The 18,137-nt window shown below is 44.2% G+C and overlaps 1 protein-coding gene across 2 annotated transcripts in view; it reads left to right on the top strand.

Annotated features, from left to right (window-relative positions):
* The window catches only part of ARHGEF28 (Rho guanine nucleotide exchange factor 28), a 283,698-nt gene that overhangs the window by 131,447 nt on the left and 134,114 nt on the right, over window positions 1–18,137 (top strand). For both annotated transcript variants that reach the window (XM_087430179.1, XM_087430180.1), the window contains exons 6-9: window positions 2,376–2,556; window positions 6,242–6,314; window positions 12,782–12,834; window positions 13,399–13,459. In XM_087430179.1, the coding sequence (XP_087286305.1) occupies window positions 2,376–2,556; window positions 6,242–6,314; window positions 12,782–12,834; window positions 13,399–13,459 (368 nt within the window). The remainder of the gene's footprint in view (window positions 1–2,375; window positions 2,557–6,241; window positions 6,315–12,781; window positions 12,835–13,398; window positions 13,460–18,137) is intronic.

Below are 18,137 nucleotides of genomic sequence, written 5' to 3'. Positions count from 1 at the left end.
TTTCTATAAAGTCGGCCAAGCATTATGGAAAAATGGAAGTAACCAAACCACGAGCTAATGTTGGCTTACGTTTTACCGTTAGTTCCCATATATAAAGTACAGATATACGTACAGTACATAAACAGATATACAGATATATTTGATATTAACATTTCATGGGGGAGAAGGAGTTAGGGAAAACATGTCTCAAAAGGCTCCATAGGGGCTATAAGAAGAAAAAAGGTTGGGAAACTTGTAGCCTGACCCCTACTTATTTTTCAGGTTTTAGTTTAAATGTCATTTCTTCAGAGAGGCCTTCTTCTACGTTATGGCCTTTTATGATTATGATTAATTCACAATAGTGATTTTGATTAAAATTATGATTCACAATATTAATCTTAATTTAGAATTTTATATATATAGTGACCATCTGTTTCATATGTCTCCCTCCTAAATCATCTGAGGGCTGAAACTATTTCTGTTTTACCCATTACAGTATTTCTAGGGGGGCGTTCAGCAGATGACGTTCCTTGAAAGAATATAAAGTTTTGTTGAATCAGTGAGTAACAGACAAACCGTAAGATACCATGTAGCTCATGGTTATTAGGATCTAGTGAAATAATGTAAAGCAAGTAATTTGTCAACTGTAAAGTTCTCTATGTTGATGATATCAACACTTTCAATGAATAATGAATGTATTGTTTGTTACTTGGAATGGTTCAGATTGGTCATTATTCTTCTGAAAGGAGGATTCATATATAGTGATTTTCTTGACAACATGTGGAAAAAAATAGATAAATGGGAAAGTACATTGAACATTACAAAGTACTACATAAATATTAAGTATTGTCAGAGCATTGTTACATGGTGTGTCTGAATGGACTGGCTCTTCTTGCTTGGCTCATGGAACTCAGTGTGATTAATTTATGGTTATATGGTGCATAAGTGGATGTTGGAGCAAAAGTCAGAGCTTTCTGTTTGTTTTTTTCTCATTTGGTCAAATGACCATCAACCAAGAGAATAGCCCATCCAAAAGGAATTGCCCTTTTCTTTGTTCTAATATGACCCTATTTTCTTGGCTAAAAGGGGCAAGGCAGGACTGCTTCCTTTGACTTAGTCATTGTGGATAGTTCCGTATCACACTGAGGTCCTGGAGACTGGCTTCTTCATCTTCTATAGCTTTGTATCTTTCTACTGTCCAAGACCAGAAGATATTATATGTTTTCAAAAGTTTACACCTCTAATAAATCCATTCATGGATGGGATTAGAAATAGACTATAAGCTAAATTCTTACTCTATGATGGAGCTTCCATTTTCTAAATTAATAACAATGATCTTATCACTCAGGCTCAGAGTCCATTCACCTTAGTGGTTTGTTGTTGGCATGGGGAGTTTTCTGGAAGATTCCGGAGTCCCTGCCAGTAATTAGTGTCAAGAGTTTGAGATGCCCTAAATCTTAGAGTACAAGTTTGGGATGTTTATGGATCTCTTTTTGTCACTCCATATGATGAAGATGACATTTATTTGATTGGAAGTATGCTATATTTTTGTAAAACAAACATTCATTAACGAAATTAGGCCATAGAAGAAGACGAAAGAGGCATTGAGCTAGTTCTGTGAAGTGGGGAATCTGGGAGCAATTTGTGGGATGTGACAGCGTGCTGAGGTAGCTGTTGTCTGAGGCACTGACGTTTTCCTCCTGGGGCTTCTTTACTGTTGCTGTTGCATGACCTTATAAGTCATCCAGAATATTGTGTCACCAACCACGAAGCCTACATATGGCTAATAAATGTGCAATTGTTCTTAGCCAAAACAGAACAGAAAATAAGCTTATGAGTTTGGGGATATTGTTCCTTTGTTTACGAGTGTATTCAAGACTACCACATGATCAAATTTATGCATGTTTTAATTTACATGAGAAAATGATTTACAGCAGTGGACCAGCGTGTTAGGAATATCTCACTTGTTTGTGACATCCAAACCTCAGCACTTCCCTGGAGATCATATCTGTTTTCCATTGTAATCACCTAATAAACTGTTGGCTGCCAGCTAATTTGTTCTCCATGTGGCCCCAATAAAGGAAGAGGCATCTTTTCAGATTAAAAGGAGAATGAAATATTAAGGTGAAGTACTGTATTTAAAAGTCAGTAGTTTCATTATTTATATAAACCTTTGAAGTATGTCATATATGTGAATGGCTTTTCAGTCGACATCTCTAGGTGGAGAAAGAAAGATGGCTTTATTGGGATCTGTTTACTGATCTTAGGTATTGTCACCAGGTGGCTTTCAAGGATGCTTTTGCTGGTTGGATTTGTAAGGTGGGGCACTGAGGGTCCTGGGGTCTCGGGGTGGGTGTCTCTGAAGCTGTGAGTGGTTTTGATTTGTGACGCTTCAGTTTCCAGGGCAGACGTTCCCCGGGCTTCTCCCGCGTGCAGCTCAGCGAAGACGCCGCCCTGCGGTACGTTCACTCATCAGAGACCCTGACCCTGACGCTTCACCACACAGCCGAGCACTTGCTGGAGGCAGACATTAAACTCTTCAGGAAATATTTTTGGGATAGAGCCTTTCTCATGAAGGTTTGTGCTCAGTTATTCTGGTACACAATAACTCACGCCCCTTGAGAGTGCAGGCAGCAATTCGTTTTGGGAACAGTATTTTTGGAGGTAGCGCTCTCTTTTCTAATGGGACCTTGGGGGACATGGCATGGAAACTGTCTACAGCAGTAGAATAAAGATGATTATATAACATTTGGCAGTAGAAAATAATTTGTATAATATTCTTGTTTCCTTTTCGTGAGCCAGCCCCACCAGTGCTGGGTTTTAATGTGCTAATACTGGATATTTTCTAATCTATAATTCTTACCGAAAGCAGTTGCGTTTAAGGTCGTTTTACATGTGTAATATCTACTTGTGGGCTTTTTTGTGGCTTCGATGTAGTTAAGCATTTGTCCCAGGGTGCAGATTCTTCTTGAATGGGACTGGGATTTAAAACCAGCGCTTTCTCAGAGAGGTTTTCCCACCTCCCCATGGCCCAAACAGCAGCTTTGAATGCTATTATAGCATGCCTGCCTCAGGGTTTAAAATAGTTCATCTGCATCATTATTATTTTTCTGTGAAATCTGGAAGAATATAAGGAATATTTACATCTTTTAATTATTACGAAGCAGAATGTTATATTGAGTAAAAGGGCTTGAGTCAGTGCAGTTGACGGTGCTCAGGGGGATAATGGATTCAGTCACCAGGTCCTGTGACACCCCCTGCCACCCCGGGTTCTCAGGCACACTCATTGAATAAGGCACAGCTTTCGTGACTGTATAGGCTTTACAGAGTGAACAGTCAGTTTAGAAAACTGATACTGTCATTTATCACAATTTTGGCTTTTGTAAAATGTTTGCTTCATGAAATTAAACTAAAGATTTAGCAAAAGACATTATATATCAAATAAAGATTATTATTGGCTTACTCCATAGAGGATTTTATGTAAACAATTAAAATGAAACCTGCTCTTCAGAGTATGGACTACTCTTTGTTGGGTTTTAGGAAATTTAGTGTATAATTTTCTGGCATACGGTATGGTATTTCCTTATGTTGCTTAGGGACACTTGCCCTTTAAAGATACTAAGCCTTCAGCTGCCTCTGTGGCTTCTCACCCAGGCCCCCAGGGGTGGCTGTTCCCTCTGGGCGGAGGGTTGGCCTTGCGAGCAGCATTGCTCAGGATGAGCTCTGCTCCCTGTAGCTCCGTGCAGCAGAGCTCAGCAACAGGTGTGTTCCTAGAAGGGACACTCAGGCCACAGCATGGCACCTGGTGACAAAATTCCCAGAAAGGGTAGGGCATGCTCTATATGGATCGCAAAAATTATCAGACATTAGCTTCACTATAAAATCTTCCAACTTCTTAGATTGGGTTTGTGATTTCTGGTAACACATTTGAGATAATACTGATGACTTGGGGGAAGATTTAGGATGAATAAATCTAGATGCTTCAATAATTCATTGTAGTGAACTTGACAGTAAACAAGACCAAATGGAGATTGCTTTCCAGTTTCTGAGATATTCATTTTATGGAAAACACTTGCTAAGAGTCAGCTACGGTGGAGGCCTTGTGTTCTGGGTGTCAGCATTGCTTTTTTGTCCTTCTCTCTGGAGGTGTGTGGCTGGGTGCTGAGGAGGGAGACCCGGAAGGGAACAGGGCTGAGATCCTTTACGACGTCCAAAGTCATTAATTCTTACCTGCCTGACAAAATGTTTCTATAGTATTCTTGAGTTTAAATTTTTTTTGTGGTGCTTCTTACTGGGTTAGATGTTGTTAAATGTAAGCAGGTGGTGATTGTTATGTAAGTTGTCCACACTAGAGCTTTACAATTTGGGGTAACAAATATGAGATTATGTATAGTCATAAAGTACTCATGCTTTATTGCATCTCAGATGTATAAGTCTATTTTTATATGACAGCTGTAGGCAATGACTTTGATCTGAGGGGCTAATTTATTCTCAGTGAACCACAGCCCCTCCTGTCTTGTCAAGGAGGCACCTCCAGTCTCAGGGTTTGAACGTTTTGAGTTATCTAGCCGTCTAGAACAACAACAACAAAACCTTGCTGCAGAAACCTGAGTTTGCTTTGCTGTATGCAAAAGGGGTTCAGGCGATCCCGTTCAGAAGCCTTGCTTGTTTGGAATTGTAAAGGTCTCATGTTATCACGCTCTGTGACAGCTGACACTGGTGGGCTGATAATTTGTAATAAATATTAAATGTTAAAAAATTACAGGTTGGTGCTAAATATCCAAAATGTAAAGATAGATATTAGGAAATTAAATAGGCAAAATCTTAGCTATACCTTTTAATCATGTTTTAGTTATCTCCTCATAAAAAAGCTTTTTCTGTTAATCAGAATGCTGAGAATTTAGTTCTAGAACTTGTCTAAAATTAATAAGGCTGCTAGGAAAGTTAAATGTTCTAAAAGTTGCATCTAAAATTACTCGTGAGAATAAAAATTGTTTTCATACACCCCATTTACAAAAAAGGAGTGTTTTCTTATTTCAAGTTTTGTTTTGGAATCAGACACCGGCACTGCCTGATGCCCTCTTCACATAGGCTTGGCAGTTGCCCTGGTTGAACGACGGGGTGTCAGGGTTGAGGCTGACCCCAGGTGAGCATGGGGAGCAGGTGCTGTCCTGGCCTTGAGCCTGCATGGCGGGCTCTCACACATCCTGGACGCTCAGGCTGCCGTCTCCTCAGTGCACACAGTACACACCTGCTCTGGTCCATCCATCAGGTCCATGGCCGGCCCTAGACAAGAGAATGTTGCGTCCTGGGGGGAAGGCTGGGGGCGTTAACAGCCCTGGAAGGTAGGTGACTGGGTACCTCTTGATCCCTGCCCCTTGGTGGTTTCGTAAATTGTGTATGTTTTCGTGTTCTCTCTGCTCTGGGCTCAGGAAGTAGCCCAAGAAGCAGGCACTTGATGTCCTGAGCTTACTGACATGCCCAGGGGATTCTGGGCTCTGTCCAACGCAGGGTTGCCTGCCCACGTTTGCCCCTGTCTTTGTTTTGGAACATGTGCTGATGAGTCTTGGGCTGTTTTACCATTTGGTGCTTCAACACGTCCTTCTGTTTCTGCACATTTTCACTGGCTGTGGGGAATCCATCTGAAAAGAAAATACAGAGAGCTCCGAGAATGCGGCTCCTCTCAGGCTCCCCAACCCGGTCTCAGCGGGAGGGCCTGCACCCGCGAGGCCAGCCTGAGCGAGACCCGTGCTCATCCTGAGTTCTCCAGAGATGGTGGTCCCTCCCATCATCTGGGCCCCGAGATCCCTGTGTCTTAGGGTGTGGATGGGGGTGGGTCTAGGTGGGCAGACAGATAAAACGGCAAAACTTCTTTCTGCTTTTCTTGCAAGATTTTTTTTTTAACCCTTTTATTTCAAGATTTTCTTTCAACCTTTCTTGCAAGATTTTCTGTTCTCTGTTCTCTTTTTGGTTCATGCATTGCGTTCCTGAGAACCTTCTGGTGGTCATGCCCTGGGGAAGCACTTGAGGCCCAGTGCAGGGATGGTTTTGGCCCCTGCCTTGGCTCCCCTACATCTCGCCCGTCATCCTGAGGTGCTGGCTGCTGTTCTCCCAGCAGCTTTGCCCACGCTCTGTCCAGAGCTCCCAGACCCTGCCTCTAGCCTGCCCCAGCTCCGAGATCCTTGATTGTGGTTTTCATCTTTGTTGCATATCTGAAGCCTCAAATGGTTTTCTGTACTTTTTTTTTTTCTTCCTGTCTTAGGCTCTTGAAGAGCAAGAAGCCAGGCCAGAGGAAAGATTGGATATGCCCTCCAGTGCTGCAGAAGCTGAAGAAGGTATGCATGCTCCTTCCCCACTTGAGGGACCCAGACAGTGCTCAGGACTGACTAGTTCACTGGTGGTTGAAGTGCGCGGTGGGCAGAGCAGGAGCCAGGGTCTCGGAGGCAGGATCAGTGCTGTGGGTACAAGGCCCTGGGTCCTCGGACAGCGTCGAACGAGGTCACCTGTGTTTCTACTTGAGGTCACCTGGCGTTAATTGAGAGCCATCTGCCAGGCCCTGGGCAGCGTCCTGCCACACCCCTGACCTTCAGGGCACTCTCCTGACACACAGATCCTTCTCCTTGTTCTCGAGTTCGGTTTATTCCTTCCACTTTGTCAGTCACTTGTTGGCTGTTCCTCCTCTGTGGAACTACTACTCTGCACTGGGCTAGTGGCTCCTGCAGAGGATGGAGACCGTGAAAGTGTTTCTGTGTCACGAGGGTTGGGGAGCATCACTGGCATGTAGAGGTGGAGGCGGGCATGCTGGATGGTCTTCAGAGTACCAACAGCCCCACCTGACCCAAGTTGTCCTGCTCAGCCGTTCACAGTCCTGACAGAGCTTCAGAGACTGAATATACAAATCTCCTCGAGGTGGGAGTCCTGACGAGAGGTATATGTTTATAATACATCGTCACTGCTCTGGTCCACATCCAACACAGGGACTCTTGTTGATGCCGTACTCGTTCGTAACACCCAGCTCATTGTAGGAGGGTCGTCCTTCCACGTCTCCTCCAACTCGGCAGTTCATCTGGGCGTGCGATCTCTATCTGCTTCAATTCAGGTTCTTGCCCCTTTTCCCTGTGCAAATAAGTCTGATCTGTTAGCAAGTCCTAGCAGTAAATGCGAGTTTCAAAGTGAGCATTCTTACCTCTGTTCTTGAATATGCCTGTATTTCTTGTCTGGAATGGATTCTGATTTTGTTTTGTCTTTTTTCCAGAGCTTGATAGTTTACAAGAATCTGACCACATCACTATGTCTTCTAAGGTCCTTAGGGCAATGGTTTTATATATTGAAATACAGATTATCTTATCAGTTACTTTTCTTTTGTGTTACATTTTAGAGTATACATTGATTTTTATTTTTTTAAATTCTATGCTAGAATAGGGTTATGTATATTTGGGGGTAGGGTTATGTTATCTATTAATTTCAGGAAAGCAGAAGAGGCATTATGAAATACCTGTTAATGTAAAGGGACAATAGTTTGACTGAGCTGAGAACCACGGTGCTGGATGCTGGGGTTAGGGAGGAAAAATAGGAGAAAATCCTTGTCCCTAAGCACCAGCGTCAACAGCTGATTGCTACCTTTGATTCTGCTTTTAAGTGGCACCATAGAATAGTTGCATTCCAGGTACTTATCAGGTAATATCATCTTAAACTCTTTGGCCCCGTGTGTGTTAAAAAGTAGTCTTGGAGAAGGGATGTTTCTGTGTGGCCCATCCACATTGCACTCGCTCCTGGGTTAAGTCTGCCCAGCTGAGCTTGCTACCCAGCCTGCACCTGCTGGGAAGCCCTGTGGAGCTGCCCTCAGTGTTCCCCCCATGGGTGATGTGCTGGCTGTGCTGAGGGAGCTGTGGCTTGCCCTTCCGCCCAAGGAGGTGGTGGGTAACTTCACGCTTCCTCCTTGAAGATCTGTGGGAGAAACCTCTTTCTGGTCTTGTGTTGGGAACTTTGGCTTCTCCTGGGTGTTTCAATTGCCTTTCCTGCTGTCAGGGAAGCTGATCAGGTTTCTTCTAGTTGGCTGATAAAAAGCTTGGAGCTAAATTTCTGGTCTGCCAATTGCGAATGTGTAGGGTCCTACTGGCTGCGTTTTTGTATTACCCTTTTTTCTTATGTAAGCCTTCACCCTTTTGCTTTTCCTTTTTTTTTTTTTGAATCAACTTCTGAGTTTTACTTTATTGTCTTATATATTTTTCCTCCCTTGTAATCCACCTTCAAACTAATTTAGAATGAAGTGAGGTTGAAATACATACTTAAATTCCAAGTTCACACCCTGAAGGGGCTGACAGTTGGGGATTGGGACAGAAAGACAAGCTGTCCCAGCACATTATGATAAGCGCTGCAGGAGTCATATGCAAAGAGCACTATGAGAACTCTGGAGCGTGACGGTGGAGTGGGCAGGGAGAACTTCCTGGAGAAGGTGACCCTGGAGCTGTGATCTAATGGAGGGAAATGAATTCTAGACAGTGGACACATATGCAGTACAGAATCCTAACCCAGACGATGCGTTGGAGGAAATGCAGGTTATTTTGCAGTCCTGGAGTATGGGGGTGGGGTGGGTGTGTGTGTGTGCGCACGCGCACGTGTGCGTGCATGCATGCTTGTGTGTGTGTGCGCACGCCAGGAACATAGGCTGAGAGCGAGGCAGATGGGAGGGCTTGTACATGAGACAAGGAACTGGAGCTCGACGCTGACAGCTCTGGGAGCTGTGTTAAGCAAATTAGATTATTATCTTAGAAAGTTTGCTCTGTGCAAGCATGGAGAATGGATTGGAGGGGCCAGAGGGCTGCTGAAAGTAATACAGGAGAGGGTCTGCACCGTAGTGGTGTAATGAGACTGGAGAGGTGGGGACAGATGAGTACTGTCCTGAAGGCGTAGGGTGTCACGTGGGTGTCAGCGGTGAGGGTCGAGGGCGAGTCCTCCCTTCCTGGTGTGTCCCTGCATGGGACAGGCCTTCTAGGAAGCAGGTTCGTGACAAAAAATGTACTCAGTTTTAGCCAGGTTGAGTTTGCTGGACCTCGGGGAGGGGGGCAGCAGAGTTAATACACCTGGCTGCCGGTTGGACTGAAGACACTCAACCAATAAGTAAAAACATTTGGACAGAAAGTCCTCTAATTGCAAATAATTAAGGTGTGTATTTTGTAAACCTTCTGGGCAATGCTTTTATTTGTCCACCCTTGGAGGACGTATTTGAAACTGCGTGCACATTCCAGCAGATGGCGGTGTTCAATCAAAGTGCAAATAGTCAGTGTTTGTCCGTTCATGAGGCTGGAGGAGACTCAACTGGAAAAACAAAACATTTGAGCTTTTTTATTTTTTTTGTGAGAAAGATCAGCCCTCAGCTAACATCCATGCCAATCCTTCTCTTTTTGCTCAGAAAGACTGGCTCTGGGCTAACATCTATGCCTATCTTCCTCCACTTTATATGGGACGCCGCCACAGCATGACGTGACACGCGGTGCCTCGGTGTACGCCCGGGTCCAAACCCTGGCTGCCAGCAGCGGAGCGTGCGCACTTAACCGCTACGCCAGGGGGCTGGCCCCCATTTGAGCTTTTTTTTAAACTCCAAAAGCAAACTTTCCCTTTAAGATATACTAGAAGACCCTTAATGGATCATGCTCTTCTGTTCCTCCTGGGGCAGTGGGAGGGGGGAAGCTCTAAGCTTATACCTATAGCTGTCTTTGATTAAAAGACTATCATAACTTTAGCCTGAAAATTAACTTTGCTATTTCTGTTAGTGTGATAAATGGTTTTATTGTTGTCTATGAACCAATTGTTTCTGTAATTTCATGATTGTAATTGTACTCCCAGAATGATGGGAACTTATTCCAAAGGAATTAAATGGCCAAAAAGTCATCTCGTTGTTAATATGCTGCAATTAATAAGCTAATCATCAGTATTTGTTAATAAGCTAATCGTCAGTATTTGTTAATAAGCTAATCATTAGTATTAATCCACCAACTGACTCTTTGTCGCTTTCTGCCTTCGTCCTTATTTGGTCTCTCACCCTAGGATTTCCTACAGAGCATTATATGGAACACCAGTCTTGGAAGATGCTCTGAAAAATAAGGATTCTTTGGTCAAAGAAGTAGAAAATGCTGTCTGTGAAACCTCCATGTCAGAGATTCAGAATACATGTAATGTTTTGTAGGTTTTAGTAAGTCTTGCAGTCAAGAGACCTGTTTGCTGGTGCAGTGTCACTGGTAAACATGAACATTAGAGATTATTTCTCATTCCATTATAGTGCGGCAATAAAAAACATGTTTATTAAGTTTGGTAAGTCTCCTTTAGAGGGGTAATCCTTAGTTCTGGGTGGGCCTTGAAGGTAAGATTAATCGGCCTTTAAAACAGAATAGCTTGGAGTTGCTGATAACATTATCTGCAGAAGGTTGCTATAGCAATGGCTGGTTTGATTGCACTGTGCAGTTGGTGGTACAGCGGCTGGATGTAAAAGGATCCTCGTAATTTAGTAGAAACTTGCCTGGAGCAATTTAATTAAACTGTGGTAGAATGAGGGCCAAGTACTTTAAAAGCTCTAAGATACAGTTCTAATCTATATAGCCCTAGATTAGTTAAAGATACATAATTATCCTGATTCTACACATGATCACAAATATTTTTAATGATTTTAGGATAAAGGTTTTATAAATTTAATGTTATTTAAAAAATGATGAAGTAGAAATTTTATGAACATTTTTCTATTTTAGTATAGTTTGTAGTATTTGAAAATGAAACAAAATTGCATTAGACTATAAGGAAAAGTGTACACTGGCAATGTACATAGACGAGCTTTTTGAGGCGGGCAGGAGGCTGAGATCTGAGCGTATCACCAGAGTGAGTACATCCTTTGTTGTTGCACTTGGCTTACCAGACCACAGAGCCTCCTTCGTTAGCAATCTTGAATAAAATGTGTACTATTCTCAATAAATGCTGTAGGTACAGAATTCTTTATAAATGTGGAATCATCATCCTTTGAGAGCATATGGTCCGAAATGGCTTTAAAGGAATATGCCATAATGGGCAAAATAAAAATGTGTGTGACTCTCTAGATGTCTGTGCAGACGTGTCTGTTGAAACTTTGGTTCTGGTTCCCTTCCCTTCTTTTTTAGCACCTTGGTGGTATCTTCCCCACTTACCTAATTTTTCAGGTTTGGGTATGCGTGTTTCAAAACAAAACCCCTGCTATGCTCCTATAACGTGGTAAACACCATGGTAGGTGCTTCACATCAATTTCCTGCTTCTATGCAGTGGGATGAAAAGCTTTATCTTAACTCAGTGTTTTGGACTTGGGCACTTGAACAGCAGGCTTTTGAAGGGTGAGTTGGTCAATCTTGACGCTCAAATCACTGGCCATGTTACTCTGCTGCCTCCTGGAGGCCTTGTGTGGGGTGTGCATTTAAAGGTAGGCAGAGAGGCCGGGGAACAGAGGCTGCCCAGGTTGGGTGTCAGCCAGCACCTTGTCCCTCCCTATTCCCTGTCGAGGTGAGTTGACATGACCATACGAAACTAAGGCTATTTACCTTTTCACTTTTCAGTGTAGAGCTAATATGCAGTATGTTATTCAAGAGCAATACACTGTTGTGGAGCGCAGATATCTTATTAATTGACTTATGGATATAAAGCAAATTCAGAGTTATTGTTATGCAGAGTGTTAAAAAAACCTCATGACGATGGGATTGTCGACTTTTCTGCTCCATCCTTGCCTTATGACTCGTCGTGAGAAGCCACATACATGAAAACCTTATTATACTTTTTCTAAGCAGAGACGTAGGTGAACACCCTGGTGGTAAGAAGAGCTTGAATAAATCCACTTGGAGGTTTGGGGGCTGAGGTGGCATCAATTAATAGGAGTGGCAAAGGGGAACAGGGAGCGTCTGGTTAATGCAGCTGCTGGGGAAACAAGGAGGGCCCTGGGGCAGGGAGGCTGAGGGTCCAGAGGCGGGCCTGGGCCCACAATCTTGTGTGTTAATACACATTCAGGGGAAAGGTTTTTAGCCATCTGCCCAACACTGATTTTCCCCAGGCCCAAATCTGCTTTTGGTGGTTATTTTGACAACAGTGGCTCCTGTTTACGGGCAACTGAGCATTTGGGAAGAGACTCAATCAGTCAGGACACAGAGAAAAATACCCCTTAAATGAACCTTCCTGTTCGCCCCAGAACATCCTGACCACTGATGTTTCCAGGAAAGCCTTTATTGAGAAAGAGGGCACGGCGAGCCTGGGGCTTGTTGAGCTCAGCCTGGCACTGTCGGAGGTTGGAGCCCGGGGCTGGTCTTCTTGGCTTCCCGCGATGCGCGAGGAAAGGCCAGACCTCAGCTGGAGTGAATTACATCTTTTGAAACATATATGTAATCTGCAGTATTGAGGAAATAGGTGTGTGGATTTATTTCCTCAGGTGGGTACGAGTCACATCCTTAGAATCTGTGCAATTTTAAAGAGCCTTTGGTCAGGGAACAGCCATCCTTCTGGATATAGGGTATTTATTTATTTGGTGATTGTTTTTTCCCCGGGGTTTCCTGTGAGACCTCCTGGGCTTGTTTACATCTTGGTCCACACAAATAATACCCGAGCGTAGGCAGTCCGTTGTCAGACACTCTGCGGAGAGCTGGTTTTTAAGAAGCCTAATCTAAAAACCAAGCCCCACGCAGCTGGCTGCTGGGCAACTCATTTATATTTGTCATCTGCTTCCTTTTTTTCCCTTCTCCTTTTTTTTTTTTTAACGAAAACTCCTTTCAGCAGATCCTGATGAGAATTATTCCTTTTTCAGAGATTAAGGATTTGGTGTCCGGCAGATCATCACCTGAGGAGGAGGATGTAAAGGTAACGATTCCCTGCCTGTCTGTCTTCTTTGCCCTTCTCTCCAGAGTCGAAGTAGAAGTGAAGATCTAGTGGTAATAAAAATAGAACCCCCCACCTACCCAACAAAAACCAAACCCGCAGGGATGTGCCCCAAGTCACATTCGGAATAACTTGAAATTGTTTCCTTTATTGAGTTTTCAATCTTTGCTTTTTATGACCAATCCTAGCTGTCTTTCTGGGTTGTAGTTGTATGTGATTGAATACATTTTCCAAAACAAATTTGTACTTGAAGATGCTATCTACAGATGTTTGCCAACCATGCGATTGCGAGAATAAACCTGGGAGGTGTTCACTGAGAATAAAATAACTGTGGATAGCTTCCAGGCGTGTTCCAGCTTGGACAGATCCTTTCCTTATTTTTGGCTCTTAATTAAGTACAAGACTAGTGTTCTGTTTACATGTGGGGATACATGGAACATGTCTTTACTGATGCTTTCTGAAGTTGTTTTTCTAGTTTACAAAAATAAACAAACATTAGTGTAGCATGTAATGTTTTAAAAACCCACCTGCTTTTATCTTTTCCAGTGTGCGAAAAGCGTGGTGGTTCAGCTGAGGGAACATGAAGACCAGGACAGTCTAGATTTGGGTATGTTCCAAAATATTGCTTTCTCCTGCACTCACAAGGGTATCGCAGACCCAGGTATACAGAAGACAAGAAAAAAAATACATTTTAAAATAACATCTTCTTTCCTGGGAGCCTGGTCTATTTCTTGAAACCCACCCAGGTACATTTTCTCTGCAGCATCAGCCAGCTTACCCTCCGACTATCGCTCACTGCTTGCTGCCCCCTTCTTTATCTCAGAAGGTTCTTTTAAAATTAATTATCATTTTCTTTGCGTAAAGTCAGGTGACTTTTTTAAAGCCAGCTTCAGGGGTTGAGTCTCCACTTACAATCTAACAAACAAAACAAATCAAAACAAAGAAAGCAATCAAAGCTTTTCCTGAGCAGTTTTAGTCCGAGCCAGATGCTGGCTTAGGATTTGTCATGTTACCTTATTGTTCCTGTGAAGTATTACTGGCAGGCGTGACCAGCTGCAGTTTCCGGTGAAGCCCCTGAGGCCCCTGGTGAAGAGTCAGGGGTGGAATTGAGACTCATCACTTTATTCTGCCCAGCCCCACATCCCCAGGCTTGCCACTATCCTGTTTTGATACCCAGTGGCGCCCCTTGGAGCTGAGCCTATGTGATCGTAGCCCCTGGCCTCAGGAAAAGACCAGATGCTTGCCTTGGGGCAGAGGTCTGATGTGGGTGTCCTTTCATAGGAACCAGGAGCTCCCTTGGCAAGGTGAAGGTATTTCCTCCAATAGACCTGGGAATGCTCATCTGCTCACAAGGGTTGTAATTCACAACTCTCTGAGGGTACCTCCCCAGTCTCCTCCCTGGGCGTTTTCTAGTTCTTCAGGGCTGGTTGGGGCTGACTTCCCTTTTGAGTTAGAGCCTGGTGAAGCTGGTGGGGTTCAAGGACAAACAGAGGCTGGGCTATCGGCCGATGCCTCTTCTGGGCACCCGGGTGGTCCCTGAGGACCTCGGGGCTGATAAGTGGGAAGCAGATGAGCATGAACCTTCCCAGTTGGTTTCTTCAGGCTCTGCGAAGCTGAGGCCGCTCACACACCTGGAAGGCACATGGGCGGAGCAGTCTCGCAAGTTGCAGGGGGCGAGGGGGTGGTGGTGCTGGCGGCAGCCCAGTGCTCAGGCTGGTGTGAGATCAGGGAAAACCAAGACAACACCCAGGATGAGTTTGATAGTGAAGGTGGGTGGGCCTGTGGAGCCTGGGAGGCAGGGGGCTCACTGGAGGACAGGGGAGGGTTGCTGGCAGGTTTGGCAGGCACGCCACAGAGCAGTTACAAGGTCGGGAACTCGTGAATAAAGCAGAGCACGGAGGAACAGCCTCAGCGTCGGTTGGCTGTGCTGCTGGTAGCTTGGCCACAGGCCAGAGGGTTTCTGCCTCTCCCTGCCTGATGTTCTAGTAAAATTGGACCGTACCAAGCAATAGGCATGCCTTTAATATTTCTGCTGTACAAGGTAAGAGCAATAATTGACTTCCAGAAGTGGGGAAGAGGAAGAAGAAATGAAAGCAAACATCTCCATATAGATGACTGTTGTGAGCACTGCGGCCAGGAGCAGAGCTGTCGCTCACACACACAGGATGTCTCGTCTACAAATTGTATCACGCTCCCAGCAATGTCAGCTTTGAAGAATGTTTACCAAGACAAATTGCTGCCGGGGGAGGAGTATTGGCTGTTAAAAAGTATTAAATAGCAGGATTATTTTAATTTCAGGCTTTAAAAACTCACTCCATTCTCAAACTGGTATCCTTGCTGGGTAGGAAGACGTGTTAGGGAAATTGTCGTGGGCTGACCTACTCTGAGTGTTTATCAGTAACATCATTGTGTCTGAGGAGGACTGGAATGAAGAATTTGAGAGTGACAAATGTGTCGCACCTTAGTGTTTTCTGAAAGGGCCATGAATGATTGTTCCTTTTGCTAACATTTGCTTTTTTTATTATTATTGTTTTATTGCGGTCATGATAGTTTATAACATTTGCTTTTTTGTTCACTTAAACTTTTTGGATTAAGAAAAGTCACATGACTTTATGAAAAGAAAATGATAATTGATTTTAAGAGAACCTTCTGAGATGGAGAGGGGGACAGCAAGCAGTGAGCAACAGTCAGATGGCAAGCTGGAGGCTGGAACTGGAAACGGCTTTTCCCCAAGGCTGCGTCCCAGCTGTTTTGTTATTTTATATGTGCTTATATTCTGCTCAGTCTCTAAGGAAATGCTGGTAGATGTGGGGTTGAGGTCTCTGTCTTTGCTGACTTTTATTATTCAAAATGGTGTAATGTGAGTCTAGTGTGATCTCGTAAGTAACATCAGTGCTGTTCCGACAGAGCTCGCGGTGATGGTGGACAGGTTCAGTGTCTGCTCTGTTCGGTAGGGCAGCCAGGAGCCGCATCCATCTACTGAGCGTGTGGTGTGTGACTGAGGAAAGGACTTTTAAATTTTATTTAATTTATTGCACTGGAAGTTCCCTTTGTGTTGTTGACCCATCAGAGCATCAAGAATCATACTGGCCATTTGTTTATATCCTGTAAAGGACGCTGATTGGAGGAATAATATCTCAGGTGGGTAAAAGCTGGTAAGCTCATCCAAGCCAGTGGCCCTGGACCATTTCAGCGAGTAGTGACAGTAAGATTACATTTCTGGGGCCGGCCCCGTGGCTTAGCGGTTAAGTGCGCACTCCGCTACTGGTGGCCCGGGTTGGGATCCCGGGCGTGCACCGACACACCGCTTCTCCAGCCGTGCTGAGGCTGCATCCCACATACAGCAACTAGAATGATGCTCAACTATGACATACAACTATCTACTGGGGCTTTGGGGAGAAAAAACGAGGAGGATTGGCAATAGATGTTAGCTCAGAGCCGGTCTTCCTCAGCAAAAAGAGGAGGATCAGCACAGATGTTAGCTCAGGGCTGATCCTCCTCACAAAAAAAAAAAAAAAGATTACATTTCTGATGAGTCCACGAGCCATGGCCCCACTCGGTGGATACTGAAGGGCCTGGCATTTTGCTCAAACGGGAGAATATCAGTTGGAGGGCTGGGAGCCGGTTCTGTTGCTGCCACAGTGGAGAGTGGGACTCCTCAGCCTGTGGTTCCTTCTCAGTGTAGGCAGGCAGAGGAGAGAGAGAGGGCAGAGCGCTTGAGGAAATGGAAGGAGCGAAGGAAGATGAAGTTGGTCACTACAGAAATGAAGAAGGAAGAAAGGGTCTATTTAGCTCAAATATACGGGACTAAATATGATTAAGAAATAAAGGCTCAATAGTGGGCAGCTTGTGCTGTGCCAAGGAGAAGGGAAGTGAACGTCTAGCAGGAACAAGGGGACAGCCTCTGTGAGATCGTGGGGTGGGTGAGTTTCGGCTGCCCTGTCGGAATCCACTGCATAAACCATCACTGAATTAGCAAAGCTGGAAACGGCTTGATTAGATTCTGTCTTGCAAACTCTGCTTGTGAAATGTCGAATCTGAAAAAATAAAGCCATGTGCCTGGTTAGAAATGAAGATTTCCAGGGAAAGTTAAGTTCATGCTTGAGGACTGAGAAACAAGAGTGCCGGTGTCTGAGGAGAATTACAGAAGCTCCTGGAAGGGGACACTCCTGCTCTCTCAGCAGGTGATATTCAAGAGTGCGAGTGAGGTTGTGTGTGACAGACTCGATTTAGTGACACTTACGCTGAAGCTGATTTCCTCGCAATAACTTGTCAGCCATGGTCTGCATTGGACTAAAGGTGACTTGAAACTTACTTGGCTAAAGCTGTTTGTTGTATGAGTATTTGGATGGAAGAAATGAAGGACTCGTGAGAAGGACTCGTGAAATCGACATGTTAAAACAAGAGCTGTGTGAGCGTGCTCTAACTTTCCCCAGGGGGAAGGTGGCGCAGAGGTAGAGGGAGACACTAGAGGGGATGGTGGTGGAATTGGCTGGCATCATCCTCCTTGCTTGGGACGTCCTGGGACCTTGAAGCTTTGGACAGGAAGCAGCACCGGATCTGCTGTTCCAGGTTTGGCTGGCAGAGAGTGGGCTTGGTGCAAGTGCGAGTGAAGATTTTTTGGGGAAGATCAGCCCTGAGCTAACATCTGTTGTCAATCCTCCTCTTTTTGCTGAGGAAGATTGGCCCTGGGCTAACATCCGTGCCCATCGTCCTCTACTTTATATGGGACGCCACCACAGCATGGTCTGACAAGCAGTTTGTAGGTTGGTGCCTGGGATCCGAACCCGTGAACCCCTGGCCGCCAAAGCAGAGTGTGCAAACTTAACCGCTACACCACTGGGCCAGCCCCCAGAGACGATTTTAAATATAATATCATGCTAAATAAGCCTTTAGGAAAAAATAATCTTTTTAAATTATAAAAGTAATAAATGCTCATACTAGAAAAATTAGAAATCTTAGAAAGAGTAGAAAAAAAGAAAAACATCCCTGTGATTCTCCTACCCAAAAGCAGCAACTATTAAATTTTGGTATATTTTCTACCAGTATTTTTCCTGTGCATTTATTTTTTACATAGTTGTGATCATGTAAACAATAGAATTTTGTGTCCTGCTTTATTAATTTAACATATGCCAAAAATAAGCTCTATTTTAGAAGGTAGCTTAAAATGATACTATAGATTTTTCTATCAAAAAAATATGGATTACTTTTGTAAGAAGTAGGGGAAAATGTCATAGATTCTCCCCACAAGTATTTATCGGCTAGGAAAAACCTGCTTTCTATAA

The sequence above is a fragment of the Ceratotherium simum genome, chromosome 4 (assembly GCF_057802395.1).
Source record: "Ceratotherium simum simum isolate JZ-2026a chromosome 4, ASM5780239v1, whole genome shotgun sequence".
NCBI lineage: Eukaryota > Metazoa > Chordata > Mammalia > Perissodactyla > Rhinocerotidae > Ceratotherium > Ceratotherium simum.
The sequence above is the reverse complement of the archived record's forward strand: the minus strand, read 5'-3'. Positions and strand labels throughout refer to the sequence as shown.